This window comes from Hirundo rustica, chromosome 17 (genome assembly GCF_015227805.2).
Source record: "Hirundo rustica isolate bHirRus1 chromosome 17, bHirRus1.pri.v3, whole genome shotgun sequence".
Taxonomy (NCBI): domain Eukaryota; kingdom Metazoa; phylum Chordata; class Aves; order Passeriformes; family Hirundinidae; genus Hirundo; species Hirundo rustica.
In genome coordinates, this window is record NC_053466.1 from 12,416,491 (window position 1) to 12,434,499 (window position 18,009).

Genomic DNA, 18,009 nt, shown 5'->3' on the forward strand with positions numbered 1-18,009 from the left:
CCTGGGTTATGTCCGCCCCATCCCTGGAAGTGTTCCAGGCCAGGTTGGACATTGGGGCTTGGAGCAGCCTGGGACAGTGGAAGGTGTCCCATGGCAGGGGGCGGCACTGGATGATCTTTAAGGTCTCTTCCAACCCAAACCATTCCCTGATTCTGTGATTTTATGAAATGGAAGAAGAGCATGCAAATCAGTCCTTTAGAAAGGAATCCAGATTTAGAACCCTGCTTTTATTGCCAAAAGAATCTTTTCACTTTTCTGTGTGCCCACCTTGTGCTAACCCTCCTCTAGCACTGCCACCTCCCTGATCCTTACCAGAGAGAGAACCACACTGGGGCTCAATTCCCTTCAGCAAAGCTACATCTGGAGATGCCCAAGCAAGTTTTTGATAAGCCGTCAGTTTGTCCAAGTGGAAAGTGTTTTGTTGGTTTTTTTTTAATTTTAATTTATTTTTTAATCTCAGTGCCTTAAACATACACTGGGGAGGAGGTGCAAGTTCATCTTGAGCCTAAAGAAAAGGGGCAGTGAGAACCAGGCAGAGCTCTAGAAATTTTTATTTCATTATTTGGCCTCTTGCCTTTTTAGGGTGGGTGTAAAACAACACCCATGCTGTGCTGGAGGCACAGAAAATTGGTCTCTGCAAAGAGCTGCTGCACCCAGGAGCTGGTGTTTGGTGTGGGACCTGGCTCCCTGCCCCTCCTACAGCTGTGAGAGCTCGCAGGGCTTGGAGCTCAGTGGGTGGAAGCACTAACAAGCACCAAATCAAAGCAATTCTAGTGTTTTTGTGTGTCAGGAATACAAATACCAAACCACCTCACTGCCATCATGCGTACAGCTGTTTCTCTCCGCTCTTCACCCCTGACTGGAACAGATTCTTCAGCTGTGCATTGGGAACCACGACCTCTTCATGAGGAGGAGGAAGGCAGACTCGCTGGAGGTGCAGCAGATGAAAGCACAGGCCAGGGAGGAGAAGGCCAGGAAGCAGGTGAACAGCTTGTCCCATAACCAGTGAGCCAAAATGCAGAAATGCAGATGGGCTTGGGAAGGACGAGTCCTTGGAATGACATCAGAGCAGCTTTGAGGGAAGGTCCAGCTGAACAGTTTTTAGTAGCCTGCTCCCAGCTCTCCAGTCATCTCAGCTTGGCTCTGCAGGCTGGTGGCAGCCTGAGTCCAGCCCCCAATTTGGGATCAAAACTGAGAGGACAGGAGGGAAGAGCTGCCCCGCGTGTCTGCAAGCGCGTGGCAAGACGCGCGTTGGGACAGCTGATCGGTCAGGGGCTGTGAGGGGAGCTGTGTCGCTCTTTGCCTCGTTTCTAATTGCAGGGTGATGGAATGCACGCCTGCGTTCCGGGCTGTGCAGCCTGGAATGCTAATTCCGTGCTGGCCCCTCTCCGTGCCGCGGGTCAGCCCGGGCGGCCGGCGCGGCGCGGCGGAGGCAGCGGCGTGGAGCCCACGAGCAGAGATCAGCAAATTGAATTGTATGAATCATTGTTTTCTGCTCGTAGACCTCTTCTACTCGCTGAAACCCACACAGCTAATCTGAGCGCTGGTGCTCGGAATATAAATGGCCCTTTGGCAGGGAAGCCACTAGAGAGGAGCAGGAGAAGCCAAAGGAGTTGCTGCACCCAGCAGGGGCTTGTGCTCACGGGTCTGGGTGTTACTGCAATTGAGCGTGGCCACACCACACAGCGTGGTGCTTGTGTGGGGTGCAGGTGCTCAGCTGGCCTGGAAATGGGACATGGCTTGTCCTTCAGGCACCTCTCTCAATCCTTGTGTGGTGCTGAGGCGCTCAGCTGGGCTGAAGGTAGGACATGACTTCTTCTTCAGGCACCTCTTGGTGTTTGTGTGGTGCTGATGTGTTCAGCTGGCCTTGAAATGGGACAAGGCTTGTTCTTCATGCACCTCCCAAGGTGCTTGTGTGGTATTGAGGTGCTCAGCTGGACTGGAGGTGGGATGTGACTTGTCCTTCAGGCACCTCCTGAAGCAGTTTTCCCTCCAGGAGAGGTCTGGACTTGAGTCACTACAAGCTCCACTGGGGAAGAGGGGCTTTGTGCTTCCCACAGGGATTTCTCTGGTCAGTAAAGAGTTGGCACTGTAGAACTGTTGAGGTTGGAAAAGCACTCTGGGGCCTCCAACCATCAACTCTCCAGCACCGTGTTCACCAGGCCATGTCCTTGGTGGAGCAGAAGGTCCTTGGAAGGAGCAGCGCGGTGTCCAGGTGCTGACAGCCTCAGGGATGGTGGTCAGGCATTGGAATGGGCTGCCCAGGGAAGTCACCATCCCTGGAAGAGTTCAGAAGTGGATGTGGCACTTAGGGATATGGTTTTGTGGTGTGCGCAGTGGTGCTGGGATAACGGCTGGGCTTGGGCTTAGAGGGCTTTTCCAACCTGAACGATTCCATGAACCTTTAAATTTTACATTTAGTGAGGTTTTGATGTGTTTGGATAACACCACACCCAAGATCCTGTGCTTATTTGGGCTGCTGGAAGAGCTGAGGGCTCTGGAAAGGAGCAGCAGCTTACGGCTTCATGTGAGGTGAGCTCCCAAATCCAGAGCACTTGAGCCCCACGGGAAAGGTCAGGCTCCTGTGTGGGCTGGCTGCCCTGTCCTGAGTGAGCCACTGTGCTGTTTGCCCTGCTCCCTCCCCAGTTGTTAAACAGTTTCAGATAGTCCTTTTAGATCAGGAATTCTTGTTAATGGGAGTCCTGAGTGGGATGCAGATCATAATGATAATTAACGAGGGGAACCTTTAATAGAAGGAAGCAGAATGGTTGGAACAGTGGGCGTCCCGCTTTCAGAGCACAGCTGGTGTCCAAGGAGCAGAGAAATGTGGCTTGTCTCACTTCCTTCCCTTATTAAACCCAGCAGGTCTCCTGTCCTGGCTGCAGCGTGGATATTTATAATGCCCCATGCCTGTGGAACTGGAGGAATTAAACTCAGTGTGTTAATTAGCCCAATGGCTCCCTTGGGCTCTTGGCTAGTGAAGAGGCAGTCCCTGGGCACAGCAACTCTCCCAGCATCTGGCAGATCTTGGTGGCTTGGATCTTCCCTTCCTGGAGAAGTGTTTCTGTTCCCTGCAAACGGAGAGGGATTGTTTTATCCAGGAATTGCCAGAGGTGGTTGCACTCTGTGTGACCTCCCTCTGAACAATTGGAAGTGGAGGTTCCAGGATGCTGGGTTGGATATCTGATCAAAAGGAGCAGCTGTCCTTGTCCCTCAGCCTCCTGCCACGTGCTGTGCTGTTTGGGAGATGCCCTCAGACTGTCCTTAAGCCCAGTCCTGCTGTGAGAAACTCCAGAGAGTTAAGCTGGGGATCTTGAGACCCACTTGTCCTGGTGTGCCCTGTGACTCAGCCTAGGAGGGCACTGTCTGGGGACATTGTCACCTGCAGGCAGCTCCAGTGGCCATGCTGTGAGTGACAGCCTGAGCAGAGGGGGCAATTGTCTCAGGACTGGCACTTTTCAGGGGAGCATCAAACAGGCTGGCCAGGGTGGAATCACCATCCCTGGAAGGGTTAAAAGAACGTGTGTGTGTGGCACTTGGGGACATGGGTTAGGGGTGGCCTTGGCTGTGCTGGGGGAACAGTTGGACTTGATCTTTGATCAGATCACCCCAGCCCAGGGACGTTCCCATTGTCACTAAGCAGAGAGGAGGCAGCAGTGCTCTGACCTCACCTGTGACTCTCTCATCCATGGAAAACCTTCCTCATGTGTGTTTTTCTCCTCACTTTCCCCAATCCCTTTTTCCCAGATGGAACGACAGTGCCTGGCACGAGAGAAGCAAATGAGAGAAGAGGCTGAGAGGACCAGGGATGAGCTGGAGAGGAGGCTGATGCAGCTGAAGGAGGAGGCAACGATGGCCAACGAGGCTCTGGTAGGTCCCTGGGAGGCCGTTTCCCGAGCACTGCAGCTGCTCCTCACTCTTTCCACCACGGAAGCGTTTTTGGAAGCGCTCTGTGACTGCCCTAAGACTGCTCCCAAACTGCTGCCAGTGGCCGGTGGGCAGCAGGCTGGATGGAGCTATTTCATCCTGCTGGGCTGCTGGGGAGGAGCAGAGCCCTCATGAGGATGATTTGGGACAGAGCCCGGGCACATCCCAGCCCTGGCGGCAGACGGCTGCAGGCTTTCAGGGAAGGCAGGGATTCTCTGGAGCGTGTCGGAGCGAGCAGCTCGGGGCCCTGCTCCGGGGGCTGTGGGCACATTTGGGGAGACACTGGCTGTGCTTGATGGCTTCGTGTCCCGGAATTGTCAGATGAGGTCGGAGGAGACGGCGGATTTGCTGGCGGAGAAGGCGCAGATCACGGAGGAGGAGGCCAAGCTCCTGGCTCAGAAGGCGGCCGAGGCCGAGCAGGAGATGCAGCGCATCAAGGCCACGGCCATCCGCACCGAGGAGGAGAAGAGACTGATGGAGCAGAAGGTGCTGGAGGCAGAGATGTTGGCACTGAAAATGGCCGAGGAGTCGGAGAGGAGGTCAGAGGGTACAACCTTGCAGCTGCTTCTGCTTTGCTTCCCGCCCCCTTCAAGTTACCCCTCTGAGTTATCCTCCCTCAGCTTCCCACTTGTGTCCAACAGCAAATGGACCTTTGGTCCCGCTGGTTTCCCTTTCCAAAAGCCAGCTCTGCTTTTGGGTGCTTTCTGCAACCTTCCCCTGCATTCCCCAAAGCATTTAACAATGTTAGTAACACTTGGGGGTTCTTCCAAGTGGGTGGTACTTGGGTGGTAGATCTACATTCCCTATTCTCTATTTACTCCTCTATTTACCTCTCAGTTGCTCAGTTCTCCTTTCCAGCCATGAGTTCTGTTCTGGGTTAGCCTTGGACAGAGACTTTGCTCCGTGTTAAAATCGGTGTTTCCGCTCTCCTGATACCCAAGGCCAGGTCCCGTGGTGAATGAGGCAGTGAGCAAGTAAAAGATCAGCCTTGTTTCCTTCCAGCTGATTACTCCTCTCTGTGTGAGAGCCTGCTGGGTGTCAGCCCTTCTGCTTGGATGAACTCCTGGCTCCAGTCTGATACTTGCTGCCTGCTGTTGTCTTTGCAGGGCAAAGGAGGCCGATCAGCTCAAGCAGGACCTGCAGGAGGCTCGCGAGTCGGAGCGCAGAGCGAAGCAGAAGCTCTTGGAGATCACCAGCAAGTCTTCCTACACAGTAAGAGAGATCTGTGTTGTAATTCCCAGTTCCTTGCCCTCCTGTGTAGCCTGGAGGAGCCTCCTTCTCCATCCCAGCCATGGAGGGGGCTGAGCTGTCTCACTGCTTTCAGAAATCCTGAGCAGTGCTTGGCCTTTTCATCCCTGCATCTCATCCAGCAGAACTTCACTGTGCTCTTTTTTTTTTTTTTTTTTTTTCCCACCCACCTCTTGCTACGAGAGCAAAGGAGCTGCTGATGAAATTAAAGCAGCAAATTTTAAACCAATTTAGCAGCCGTGTCAGAGCCACTTTGGCAGCACGTGCCGAGTGCACCAGCTTAGCAATAACCTTTAAAATAGGGTTAAATGTGTCCTTACTCTTGTTAGGTGGGATAAACACTGTTCAGAACTTGCAAATTCATTCTTTGGGCACAAACCGGACCTTTATGTCCTGGAAAAAAACTTACTTGAAGGAAGATTATTCCATAATTGTCCATTAAGAGGATTTCACACCTTCCTCTGAAGCATCTGGTCCTGGTTCCTGCCGAGCACCGAAAAGCCAGACTAGATGACCATTGCTCTGATTTGTCTGGTGGTTCTTTCCTCTGCTTCCCTAATTGTGCCTGCAAACCCCATCAGGTGTCCCCATCCCTGCAGCTCACACCTGCTCCTTCCTGGCCTGGGGGAAGGGGAAGAGCATCAGGACCAGGCTTGATGTGGGAGTTACGGACACGCCAGCACCGAGGTTTGAATTTGTACCTGCAGGCTCCTTCCCTCTTTCTCTGGAAACTTTATAGGAGCAGATCGGAGAGGGGTTGAGATGAAGCAACTTTTCATCCTCATTCCCTGGAGTTCACTGCGAGAATATTTGGAAGCTGTTAAAAATAACAGTGATGGAAAATAATCAGGTGCTCTCAGCTCTGGGACACTCAGTCAAGTGAGTGCTGGATAAAGCCCAGCTTCTGGAGGAGTGCTCCTTTTCTTTTACAAGTCACTAGAATTCTGGGGTGCACCAGCTCCTTAATTCTGGCTTTAACTTGTGCACAGGGAGACACTTGTCCTCACTGGAACTCTGCTGCGTGGCTACACCAGCCAGCGTGGAATTTGGGCAGCTCTTCCACGTCCGTGTTCCCTCGTGCTGCCGTCCTCAGTGAAACCAGCAGAGCCCTTGTGCCAAAATCCCGGTGCAGGGGAGCAGCTGGGTGGCTCTGCTCTCTGTTCCCGTGGAATTAGAGCCTCATTAGGGGAATGTTGTGGGATTGGAGCTCAGCTCCGCCCCTCCAGCTGCATCTGCCTGGAGGCAGAGCTGCTGCTTCCAGACACACGAGGCTGTGTCCTCTGCCTTCCCTGAAGAGCCCTGGCTGTTGGACACAGCTTCCAGTGCCTGGAGGGAAGGGAAATGCTTTTTTCCTCTCCATTTTGGTGGCAGGGTCCCCTCATGCAGCTGCTGCTCCTCCTGCCCCTCTCCCTGCCCTGGATGGGGGCTGTGCTGCACAGACTCCATGGCTGTTGTTTTCCAGGGTCAGGAGGAGGCTGGTGTGACCAGCATGTCCATATCCAGGTGAAAACACCTTGCTGGGCTCTTCCTTCCTCTGTTACACTCCCCTGAATTGCCAGCACATGGAGTGATCCTGTTTTGAAAGCTGGTTTTGGGAGACTTGAGTTCCTCAGCTCTGATGAACGGTGCAGGATTCCAATTTTTCTCTTCCTGATTGAGGGTGTAACATTGGGCTTGTTCTTTTCCATGGTCCCACACTAGTGCTGTGTTGTCCCCTGACACTGGAAGCTCATCAGGACTTCACAAGAGCAAGAGAGGAAGGAGGGAGTGGATGGATGTAGAATCATTGAGGTTGGAAAAAAACTTAAGAGATTGAGTCCAGTCCCTGACCTAACTCCATGCTGCAGAAAAGGCAAAAGAAACAGTTAAATATATATATATTTCAACTTTCCAGTCTCCAATCCTGCTTCTTTAAAGCCTGCTTCAGTGTCTTTTTAGTCCTTGAAGCCCAGGCTGCTTTTGTGATGTCACTGGTAGGTGATGCATGAGAAGTGAGATGTGGATCTGAGTCTCAGGCCATCGGGGCTTGAAGAACAACTCATTCCTTACGGACTTGGCCGCAGCTCTTTGCCTCCCTCAGTGCCCTTCAGGTGCCAGATAAAGGCAGTCACCTCCTCTCTGATCCTGTGCGAGCTGTAAGTGGCTGGTTTGGGCTTGCCCAAATACCTGAGCAGCAAAATTAAGGCAGTGGCAGCTACAGGAGGAGCTTTCTCTGCAGGGGAAACCTCCTGACCCGCTCTGTGCTCCCTCCGGGTTCTCCTCTCGCTCTGTATTCCGGAGGGATGCGGGGGATGGCTGCTGCCAGCGTGGTGCTTCCCTCTGCTAACGGCAGGAAATTGCTGTGATGCAGGAACAGGGCTTTGCACTTTGTTCCAGGTGAGGAAGCACATATGGAAAGAGCTCCCTGTCCCTTTTATCACCCCACGGCCTTGGATTAGAAATGACAGCACCTGCTGCAGGAGCTGCCCAGGAGTGTTGCAAATGGCAGGGAATCTGCAACAGGAGTTCTGTCCCTCTGCCCCTCTCAGGTGAGACCCCACCTGCAGAGCTGCCCCAGCCCTGGGGCCCAGCACAGGAGGGACCTGGAGCTGCTGGAGAGAGTCCAGAGGAGGCACCAGAGATGCTCCCAGGGCTGGAGCCCCTCTGCTCTGGAGCCAGGCTGGGAGAGCTGGGGGTGCTCACCTGGAGAGGAGAAGGCTCCAGGGAGAGCTCAGAGCCCCTGGCAGGGCCTAAAGGGGCTCCAGGAGAGCTGGAGAGGGGCTGGGGACAAGGGCTGGAGGGACAGCACACAGGGAATGGCTTCCAGTGCCAGAGGGCAGGGCTGGATGGGAGATTGGGCAGGAATTGTTCCCTGGCAGGGTGTTGAGGCCCTGGCACAGGGTGCCCAGAGCAGCTGTGGCTGCCCCTGGATCCCTGGCAGTGCCCAAGGCCAGGTTGGACACTGGGGCTTGGAGCAGCCTGGGCCAGTGGGAGGTGTCCCTGCCATGGCAGGGGTGCGACTGATGGGCTTTAAGGTCTCTTCACACCCAAGCCATTCCATGTTTCTATTAAATGCTTTGCTCCAGATACCAAGCCCATGCCTTTGAGAGCCCTGAAGCTGCTCACTCTTTGCTTTCTCCATACTCTTCCTGACTCCTGCTGCTCTCTGACTTCTCCACCGTTTTTTTCCTTGCTCCATGGCAGAGCAGTGCTGAGGGAAGAGAAGGAAGTAGTGGCTGTAGCAACCCTGATAAATTGGCTCAGGCCTTAATGGCTGCAGCAACTGAAATTCCTGCTCAACTGTTACTGCTCCTGTTGGGAGTTTTTAAAAACAAAACCCAACAAAGCTTGTACTGAAAAAAAAAAACCAAGCTAAAGGTTGTTTGAAGGCCAGTGTGCTGGCTTGGATGCTCCTGGCTCCCCTGCGCTGCAGGGACCGGAGAACCTCACATGGGAAGGGCTTTGGGAATGCCTGTGTGCCTTACAGGGAAGGGACTTGAATGTCAATGGGATGCAAGTATTTAAATCAGTTAACTGCTTTGGCAGACCTGTCCCCTTTCCTTCGAGACTGGAATTTAGGTACTGAGCTGTCCCTTCCAGCACCTGCTCCAGAATTAATGTGGCTTTGTTCCGTGTTGGCAGCAAAGGGGGAGGAAGGAGCTGGGTTTCCTTGTCATGTGGGTCTTAACTCACCTGGAAGGCTCCAGCCAGGCCAAGTGCAGTTGGAGGCACCCCCTTGTTTATGCTTGTATGAGGTGTTTGTGTTCCAGCTTCGCTGGCCGATGAAATGTTGTGCCTCTCAGATTTGTCCGAGCTGGGAACGAGCCCTGGCTGTTTGTGAATTCCAGGCTGGTGGTGAGGGAAGAGGCAGGTTATTGTGCAGAGTAAATCTGTCACCCCAGTGCTTGCAGGTCTTGCTGAAGAGGAGCTAATTGAAAACAGTGCCTGGAGTATCCCAAATAGGAGAAACGAGGGAAAGAAAGAGCCAGTGGAAGCTCAAGCTCTGATTTGTTAGAGCAGGTACCCAGCAGTGCCATTCCAGGTTTGGGCACATTGTTTTACAGGAATCCCTTAGAGCAAGAAGGAGTGTCCAGGAGGGAGGTGGGGGATCTCTGGGGTGCCGGGCTGGATTTCTCACAGCCCAGAGCAGGGCTGAACAGGCTGGCAGCAGTTGTGACTCAGCCCCATCTGATGCCGCTGTGCCACCCTTGACGTGTGCTCTGTTTGCCGCCTCATCCAGCGTGCTGCAGGAGCAGAGCCATGACTCCAGCAGGCTTTTCCTCTCCTCCTAATGAGCCCATTTGTTAGAGGTGTGACAGAGTTTTTGACTGAGAGGAAGAAGGGTCATTTTTTAGGAGAAAGATAAAATCTGAGGGCCTGGCAGTGTGTGTCGCTGGGGGATAGCAAAGCGTTTTGCAGGAGGAAGAAAGTCCCAAATCTTTGCTCAGGTGTTCCAGGAGTCATTTGCTGTGTTATCTTCATTTCCAGCTGAATCTAGAAGTGGTTTTTAAACCTTTGGAGCTGTAAATTACTGAGAAGATAAAAATGCGCCGGTGCATCCCTACGGACCTTGCTGGAATGGCATCCTTGGTGTCACATTGGTCTTTGTTCAGGCTTTGGGGAGCTGTGGAGTGCAGGACTCTGCTGTCACACGGGGTCTTACATTGTCCCTGCTCACAGCTTGAACTTTATAAACCTGACTGGATGTTAAATAGCAGACAGATGTCTCCCAAGAGGCAGCTTCTGTCCAACTTAAAGTGACGCAGCAGTGATAAAGCCTTGATTTTACCAAGTTTTGTCAATAGATTTTGAAGGCAGGTGGTGTTTTGTCTCCTTTTTAGGGCTGCAAAGAGTCCTGGAGGAGCAATGGCTTTGAACTGAGGAGCAAACTGGGAATGGAGCAAGGGAGTCTCCAGGCTGATCTTGTGCTCAGGACTCCGGGCTCGAGCGTTGCTCTGATTTTACATCAGCATTGCAGAACATTGGCTGCAGTGACTCTTGTGTGGCCCACAGTGATTAACTTGTGCTCTCTCTTCAGCAGTCCATGAACTCGAGCACCACAGCACTCCCCACCGACCTGCCGAGCTTCAACCTCATCAGCGAGAGCCTCTCCTTCGACTTCAAGGACACGGACATGAAGAGGCTGTCCATGGAAATCGAGAAGGAGAAGTACGTGCCACACATCCAGTCTGCGCTGGGATTTGGGCTGGACATGAGCCAGGTGTGGCCAGGAAGGTCAAAGACACCTGTGGCAGCCCTGGGGTGGCAGCAGGAGCAGGGCAGTGCCTGTCCCCTGTGCTGGGGCAGCTCTGGGACCCTCCTGACAGGAGAGCCCTGGAGGGGCTGGAGCGTGTCCAGGGAAGGGAACGGAGCTGGGAAGGGAATGGAGCCCCAGGAGAGGCTGAGGGAGCTGGGGAAGGGCTGAGCCTGGAGAAAAGGAGGCTCAGGGGGAACCTTGTGTCTCTGCACAGCTCCTGACAGGAGGGGACAGCCGGGGGGGTCGGGCTCTGCTCGCAGGGAACAGGGACAGGAGGAGAGGGAACGGCCTCAGCCTGGGCCAGGGGAGGCTCAGGGTGGAGATTGGGAACATTTCTGCATGGAAAGGTTTGTGCAGCCCTGGCACAGCTGCCCAGGGCACTGCTGGAGTCATTTAGCAGCCGTGTGGATGTGACACCTGGGGACAGGGGGCAGTGGTGGCCTTGGCAGCGCTGGGGGACGGTTGGTAACCTCAGAGGGCTTTTCCAACCTGAGCAATTCCATCCTTGTCCTGGCCAAGCCTTTCCCTGGTGGGGACCTGGTGTCACAGACCTGTCCCTGGCCCCTGCTCACAGCTGAGCTCAGGGCCCTGCTCCAGGCAGTTCCTCTCTGTGTGGGAATCCTGGCTCCTGCTCAGGCTGGAATTGCTCACGGTGGTGGAAAGAGTTAACAGCAGGCTGAGTGCTGGGAGCCTGAGGTTGAGATTTGTAGGTGCCCAGGGAATGTGGGGATAGCTGGGATGTGTTAAGGTCCTGCACTAGGGCTTTAACCCCTTTTCCTTGGAATTTGTGTCACGTTCCTGGATAAAAAGTGTTCACCGGCAAGTCTGGATGTGATTATGAGCTTTGATCTCGTGTTTTCCTGAGGGTGTAAGTGTAGCCTTCGAAATGACCAATCGAGCAGAAATCAAAGCAGATCAGATTTTAATCTCTGTAGTAATGATGTGCTTTGTTCATCGATTGGGTCGAAGATCAAAGCCACAGTGGCTCTGTCATCCCGGTCCGGCCAAAACTTCCCGAGGCTGCAGTGACACCCCTGGATCCCAGAGGGTGCTTTGCTTTGCCTCTGCTCTGTGCCCTCTCCCGTGTATGAAATCACGCACCTAGAGATGGGAGATTAAGAACTTTTTAAAACTTTTTTCCCAAAGCCAGAAGGAAAAAGATAGAAGCTGAAAATAACAGGCTAATTCCTGGTTCTGTACCCAGGTTGCTATCTAGGTCATCCTGCTCTCCTGAGCAGGGAGAGCTGCCTCTGCCAAATGCTGAAAGCAAAGGGATGCTTTTCCTGTCTTCTCTGGGGCTGTTCTCTTTCCTCGGGTGCTGGGATAAACCTCTCTACAAATTTTGGCCCTGGAAAGGGTTCCTATTACCCTGCTGGCCCTCTGGCCTGGCTCAGAGGGTTAATCACAGGTACAAAACTCATGGGGTGATTTTTCATTGTGGAAGGCAGTTCAGGGCGAGTTCTGTGAATGGCTGGCTTTGAGGGTTGTTTTTTTCCCCTTTCTCTCTTTTTTTTTTTCTGGGAGACTTTCTCTCTGCCAGGGATGCTCTGTGTCTACAAGATACCTGATATTTTGGGGACAGCACTTGCTCCCACACAGCTTAAGAGCTAAATGCCTCTACAACATGACAAGTCAGTACATCAGGGTCCTTCCTCATGGAAAGATCTGTGGGTTTGGGTTGTGGAGCAGGTTTGGGAAGGGGTGCAGGGGTGTAGAGCTCTCCTGAGTAGCTGCTTAAACCACTGTGTGGTGTAAATATCTGTCAGCTTCACTTGCAAATTGGGAGAGTTAAATTACCACCCGGCTTGGGTTTAATTTTGTATAATAATGTAACTTACACTTTTATTGCCGGGTTGGCTGTCTGGGTCCCCTTTAATAAGGAACAAATAATTGCCCTGAGTAGCTCACTGTGTGCTATAAAGTGATATTATCAGTTCCACACGCTAAAAATAATGAAGAAAAGCTGTTTCTGTTATAATTCTGTTATCAGAATAACAGAATATATCTGCACAGCTGGTCAGTGCTAACCCAGGGCTCTTCTGTGTGTGTGCTTTAGGGTGGAGTACATGGAGAAGAGTAAACACCTGCAGGAGCAGCTCAACGAGCTGAAGACAGAAATTGAGGCGCTGAAGCTCAAGGAGAGAGAGACAGCTCTGGATATTTTGCACAACGAGAACTCCAGCCGGGGCAACAGCAAGCACAACACTATTAAAAAGGTATCAGAGGGCCCCAGTTTGTATCTCCCCTGGTGAAACCCTTTAAAAAGAACCCTAAAGTCACCCTGCTTTTGATAATAAAATGGTTAGATCTAGGCTTTCTTCCCCAGCTGCTTAGCTTTGATCAGAGAATTCCAGCCTCTGGTGGTCCTGGTGTCCTGACCCAGCCTGGTCTCTCCAGTGCTGCAGGAAGGAATGTGAGGGTCTCCAGGGCTGAAGGTCTTGCTGAACCTTACAAGCTGTACAGGGATGTTGTTGGAAGGGCTCTGCATCCCCAGTGAACAGGAAAAGCCCTCCCTGCCTATTGCAGCCTTTCCCTACGAGCACTGAGCTTGTCTGGTGAATAATGAGGGCAGAAACACTCCTGGCTTAGGAGCTTTCAGTGGAAAAAGCCAAAAGCTCTTCCTCTCTTTTAATCTCTCTAGAGAACCTGTAGTGCAGCTTCAGTCACTAACAGCAAAGCCTTTGCTGGCAGGGGGTGTGAGACCTCTGCTCCCTGGAGCCACCTGCCTCCTGAAATGGGGCTGACATGAGGAACTTCAGCCAAAAATTGATGCTGCCTGGGTCTGCTGACCCGGGGTCGCCCGAAAGCTCACAACAAAACCCCTTCTTTATTTCTACATCCCATCTTTTTCCTTTGCCTCAGTGCTGGGCTCTGCAATGAGATGCTGGGGGCACATCCACGATGGATTTGGATGGTGGTGGTCGGCCCCACTCACCTGCAAAGGTTTTTTTCCCCTGCAAAGGCTTTTTCCTGGCTGGCTTTTCGCTGGCAGCTGGCCTCGGGAAGGATTCGGAAATCCGTACGGCACGGGGTGCAGGCTGTGGTAACAACTGCAGGCTTGGAAAACAAATCCTGCTCTCTTTACTACTCCCAGCCACGAGTTATGTCTGAAAGGATTTGGAAATATCAGTTCTTGCCGACTTTCATGGCTGGGAGTTTGTGATCACTGAATTGGGGCAGGAAAATGAATCAAGTGGGGCTCACTCTCCAGTTTCCCCGTGCTGGCCTGGAGCTATTCAGGTTCCTGTCACACTAGAGCAGAGAAAATAAAAATCTTCACAACCCCTTTTGTCATTTTAGAATCTGGAGGCGTTTCTGCTCCCAGTAGGTTTCGGTAGGATTTGTCTCTGTGTTCCAAGTCCTTGGTTTAAACAGAAACCGCTAAATTTTCACTTCTGACAGAGAGGAGTTCATGGAGAGCTGATGGTCGCATTTGTCTCCCTTAAGGAGGGTGGCTGGGCCATCATTTCCGTGTCTGTCAGGGCTTGTCACGGCACCGTCCCTTCGCCTCCCTTTGAAGATGGAGTCTTGTCCTGTCCCCTCCCTTCCGGGGCTGCTGCGTCTCAGCAAGAGCAAAGGTTCCCAAATAATAGACTATTAGTGGAGACATCAGAGGGAAATTACAGCCTGCTCTGCTCAGGGAGGTCAGCAGGGCTTTTGTCTTCTCTGTGGTGAGGGCAAGGAAGTACAGGGCGCTGGGAATGGGATCTCAGTCCAGCAGTACCTCAATGGCACCAACCCTCTGTCTCACCTGGAAGCTGCCGATGGCTCCAGGCGAGCCCTAAGATCCCACAAATCACCTGCCCTTGTATCACACACGGGGATTATTATTATTATTTGTTGTTCATTTTATTTTGCTGGTTTAGCCTCAAGCCCAGGGCAGAAGACCTATCTGCATTTGAGAATTCCAAGTAGGTTATTCCGAGGTACTCTGCGTGGGGGTGCTGGGATCTGGCTGTGGCACTAACCCGTGCATGAGCTTGCCTGCGCTCCAGCGGGACCGGCTGCCCGCGGTCACCGTCCAGCCCGGCTCTCCCTCCCTCAGGAGCACCCCCAGCCTCTCTGCATTTGTTCCTACACCTGATCCTCCGTGCTGGGAAGCTTCTTTCTTGGCAGAAGTTGAGTTGGCAACCTCAGAGGGGGAGTTCAGGTGGAGGCACGTAAATAATTCAGCATGCCTGTTTTTGCACCGGTGGTTGGGAATCCATCGGAGGTGCAGGGCAGCCTTTGAAGATTCCTTTAATGAAATAAACCAGCACCTTCCCCTCTTGTTTGTTTCAAAAAGAAATTCAGGATGTAGAAAAAAATACCCCAAACAAGCAGCCGAACCCCATCAACTCTGCCGCCAGCGCTGTCAAAACAGGCTAAAAATGCGCAGCTCCGTGTCGGAGCGGAGCAGCACGAGGATGCTCTGCCTGTTTGAGGAGCATCCCAGGAAGGTGAAGCAGAGGACTGAGGACAGCTGGTGTCTGCAGGTGGCTCTTGTGCCAGGGGAAGGTCACCGGCACACCTGGGGCCAGGAGTTGTTCTTGACCCTGCACTGCCTCTGCCCGTCCCTTACCTCCTCCTGCCGCGGGGATCCTGCCCCGTTAGTGCCACTTCTCTTATTCCTGGAGCCCGCTTTCCTCCAGGGATTTCCCTCGATCCACAGGCTGTATGTGCTGAGCATCCGCTCCCTCCTTTGGGAGGGTGAGTTTGGGGAAGCTGTCCTGCTCTGCCCTGGGGCGAGGTTCTTGCACAGCCACGGGGTTTTGGGAGCTTGGAGTCCGTGGAACTCAGGGAAGTGTTGGGCTAGCACACTCACAGGTGGCAGAGCTGGTGGGAAATGCTTTTGGAAAAGACAGAGCAATTCCCCAGCACCTCTGGAGCTTGGGAGCAGAGACAGGAGGTTGTTTTACCCGGGACAACTCAGCACAAGCTGTGCTGTTCTTCACTGCACCAGCCATTCCAGGGGCTGTAAATCCTTGGAGTTCGGGGTTTGTGCCAGCCCTGGGGAGCTGCACGTGTTCCCCAAACCAGGCTGCTCTCATTGTTAAGCACTTCCTGCGGAAGAGGCTAAAAGGGGCGACCCTGCAGGTCTGGGCCACCTCGGGGGAGGTGTTGGGTGTCTCCAGACCGACTGGCCATGGATGAAGCACGCTATCCCATCCCACCTGGCTTGAGCCACCTCCACGGTAGGTATCCACTTGTGGCCAGAGCACAAGGAGGCAAAATGAAGCCCTGGCAGTTTGTGGGAACACTCCTCAGGCAGCTGGGAGCACTCCAGTGCCCAGGAGGACCCCCATAATTAAAGCAGCTGCACGGTGAGCGCTGCAGTGTGACCTCTGGGGTTTGGCGCCTGCCTTTGGAGGCGCCTGCTAAGTTTTTCGTGTTTAATTACGTGGTTAACATGCTAATCCCTTTTTATGAGCTCTGTGGGCACAGCACAGACACCTCATCTGGAAGCTGCTCTCCCTTCTCCGTAGCTCCCTGCCGTGGGCTGGTGCTGTGGCTCCAGCTGGCTCCGGTTCAGGAGGGTTTGTCACTCAGGCTGTGGTAGAGGGTGAAAAACCCACCTCTTCCTCATCTCCTCCGCTGCAGGAAAGCTCCTAGGACAGGCTGCTAAAACACAATCAGCTCTTTGATTCCAGTTGCTTTCTTCTTGCACAGTCATGCTTATTTACTGGGATTTAAGCTCTTTGAAGTATCCAGGCAAGGAGCAAATCTCCACGCCTGCTCCCAGACAAGCAGCTTTGTCGTTGAGCCTCTGGTCCTTCCGCAGGCAGCCTTGGCCTCTCCTGCCAGGCTCTCACGTGGCCGAGAGCAGCTTCTCCAGGGCTTGAGCTCAATCCCAGGGAATCACTTTCTGGGACCCATGGGGATCGTGTAGATCCTGCTGGCTCCTCTCCTGGCTCTGATCCTGCACGTGGTGCAGCGCTGTCCTTGGCTTGGACAATGATCATTGTGGAGGTGCCTGGAGATATTCCAGGTGGGGCTGTGCAGGCTGGAGAACAGAAGGCTCCAGGGAGAGCTCAGAGCCCCTGGCAGGGCCTAAAGCAGAGCTGGAGAGGGACTGGGGACAAGGGCTGGAGGGACAGGACACAGGGAATGGCTTCCAGTGCCAGAGGGCAGGGCTGGATGGGAGATTGGGCAGGAATTGTTCCCTGGCAGGGTGGGCAGGGCCTGGCACAGGGTGCCCAGAGCAGCTGTGGCTGCCCCTGGATCCCTGGCAGTGCCCAAGGCCAGGCTGGACACTGGGGCTTGGAGCAGCCTGGGACAGTGGGAGGTGTCCCTGCCATGGCAGGGATGGTGCTGGATGAGATTTAAGGTCCCCTTTGGATTTAGCCAATGAACAGTTCCCAGCTGAAAGCACAGAAGGGTGAGTGGGGCAGAGCCAGGGGGACTTCTGCAGCCCTGTCTCCGCTCCTGCACCCTGGGGACAGGCTGTGCTCTGTCCTTGTCAGGACATTGGTGCCTGGTGGTGGCAGTGTCTCATCATGCAGACAGGATGTGCCACCTCCAAATGTCACAAGGCTCCTTCATCATCTGGACAGGTGGAAGGATTCTGGGAGGCTGGTGCTGGGGCAGACACTTTCTCTGTTTTCCACCTGCACTGGGTGAGCAGAGTGCTAGGGATCGCTGAAACGTGTCCCTTGGGGACTTCACAATTTCTGTGGGGTCCCTGTCACCTCCTGGGGACTCCCTTCCTCATCTCTCCCCTTCTGGAACTGCAGATTCCCTGGAATAGTTCTGTTTAACACTAGTGGTTTGTTGAGAGGAGGAGGATGTGTCCCTTGCAGAGAGAAGGGACCAGCACAAGGAATGCTCTGGGAAGGGCAGAAGGAGGGCGCCTGGGTGGGACAGGGCAGGCTGAGCTGCCTCCCTTCCCTGTGGATCTCGGGACAGGGATGAGGCGCTCTTCAGTCTCCTGCAGGGCTGTAATCCAATCCCAGCTGGAAAGGGAGGGCAGAATGGGCTCACCACCAGCAAGGGACTTCCCAGGAGCAGCAGCACTGGTGTTTCCCGTTTCCTTGGGAGCTGTGAGGCTGGAAGAGATGAGGGAGGCTGCCAGCTTCTCGCTCAGCCTGGCACCTGGCTGGGATGCAGGTGGGAGCCGGGAGATACCCAAGTGGCCAGAGCAGCTCTGGGAACACATTTTCCAAGTGCAGGAGGAGATGGAGGCTCATCCCACGTGGATGTTGCCCACACACCTCCACGTGTGAGAGACCACATACCTTCCAGGTTCATTTTCTTCCCAGTTCTCCTCGGAGCTGGGACGTGAAACTCCCAGGCAGTTAAACTGGGACACGGCAGCCTCTTTTCCTTGTTTACAAAGGAACAAGAGGAAAGTAGGAAACGTCAGGCCTATCAGCTATTTCTGTGGCAGCCTTTGAAAAGCGTTTCCTTCACATGGAGCGTCATCTTCTCCTTTCAAATGGGCTCATCAAAGCGTCGGGGGCTGGGGGACAGTTGTGCTCGGGAGAGAATAAACGGCAGCGTGGGAGTGAGAGAGGAGCGGGGAGGGAAATGGGAAGAATCACAGGAAAATAGGGTTTGGGTTCAAAAGTAACAGTGGGGATTGGAGGGTCCACCTGGCTGGTGGGACTGGGGAGTGGGCA

At 53.6% G+C, this 18,009-nt stretch overlaps 1 protein-coding gene across 5 annotated transcripts in view; it reads left to right on the forward strand.

Annotated features, from left to right (window-relative positions):
- Window positions 1–18,009, forward strand: part of NF2 (NF2, moesin-ezrin-radixin like (MERLIN) tumor suppressor) — a 46,388-nt gene that overhangs the window by 24,256 nt on the left and 4,123 nt on the right. The window contains exons 10-16 of one of the 5 annotated variants that reach the window (XM_040080658.2): window positions 869–982; window positions 3,748–3,870; window positions 4,249–4,466; window positions 5,034–5,139; window positions 10,193–10,323; window positions 12,468–12,627; window positions 14,278–14,322. In XM_040080658.2, the coding sequence (XP_039936592.1) occupies window positions 869–982; window positions 3,748–3,870; window positions 4,249–4,466; window positions 5,034–5,139; window positions 10,193–10,323; window positions 12,468–12,627; window positions 14,278–14,313 (888 nt within the window). In that variant the 3' untranslated portion in view covers window positions 14,314–14,322. The remainder of the gene's footprint in view (window positions 1–868; window positions 983–3,747; window positions 3,871–4,248; window positions 4,467–5,033; window positions 5,140–10,192; window positions 10,324–12,467; window positions 12,628–14,277; window positions 14,323–18,009) is intronic. The other 4 variants (XM_058422777.1, XM_040080656.1, XM_040080657.2 and 1 more) reach the window with 4 other exon arrangements.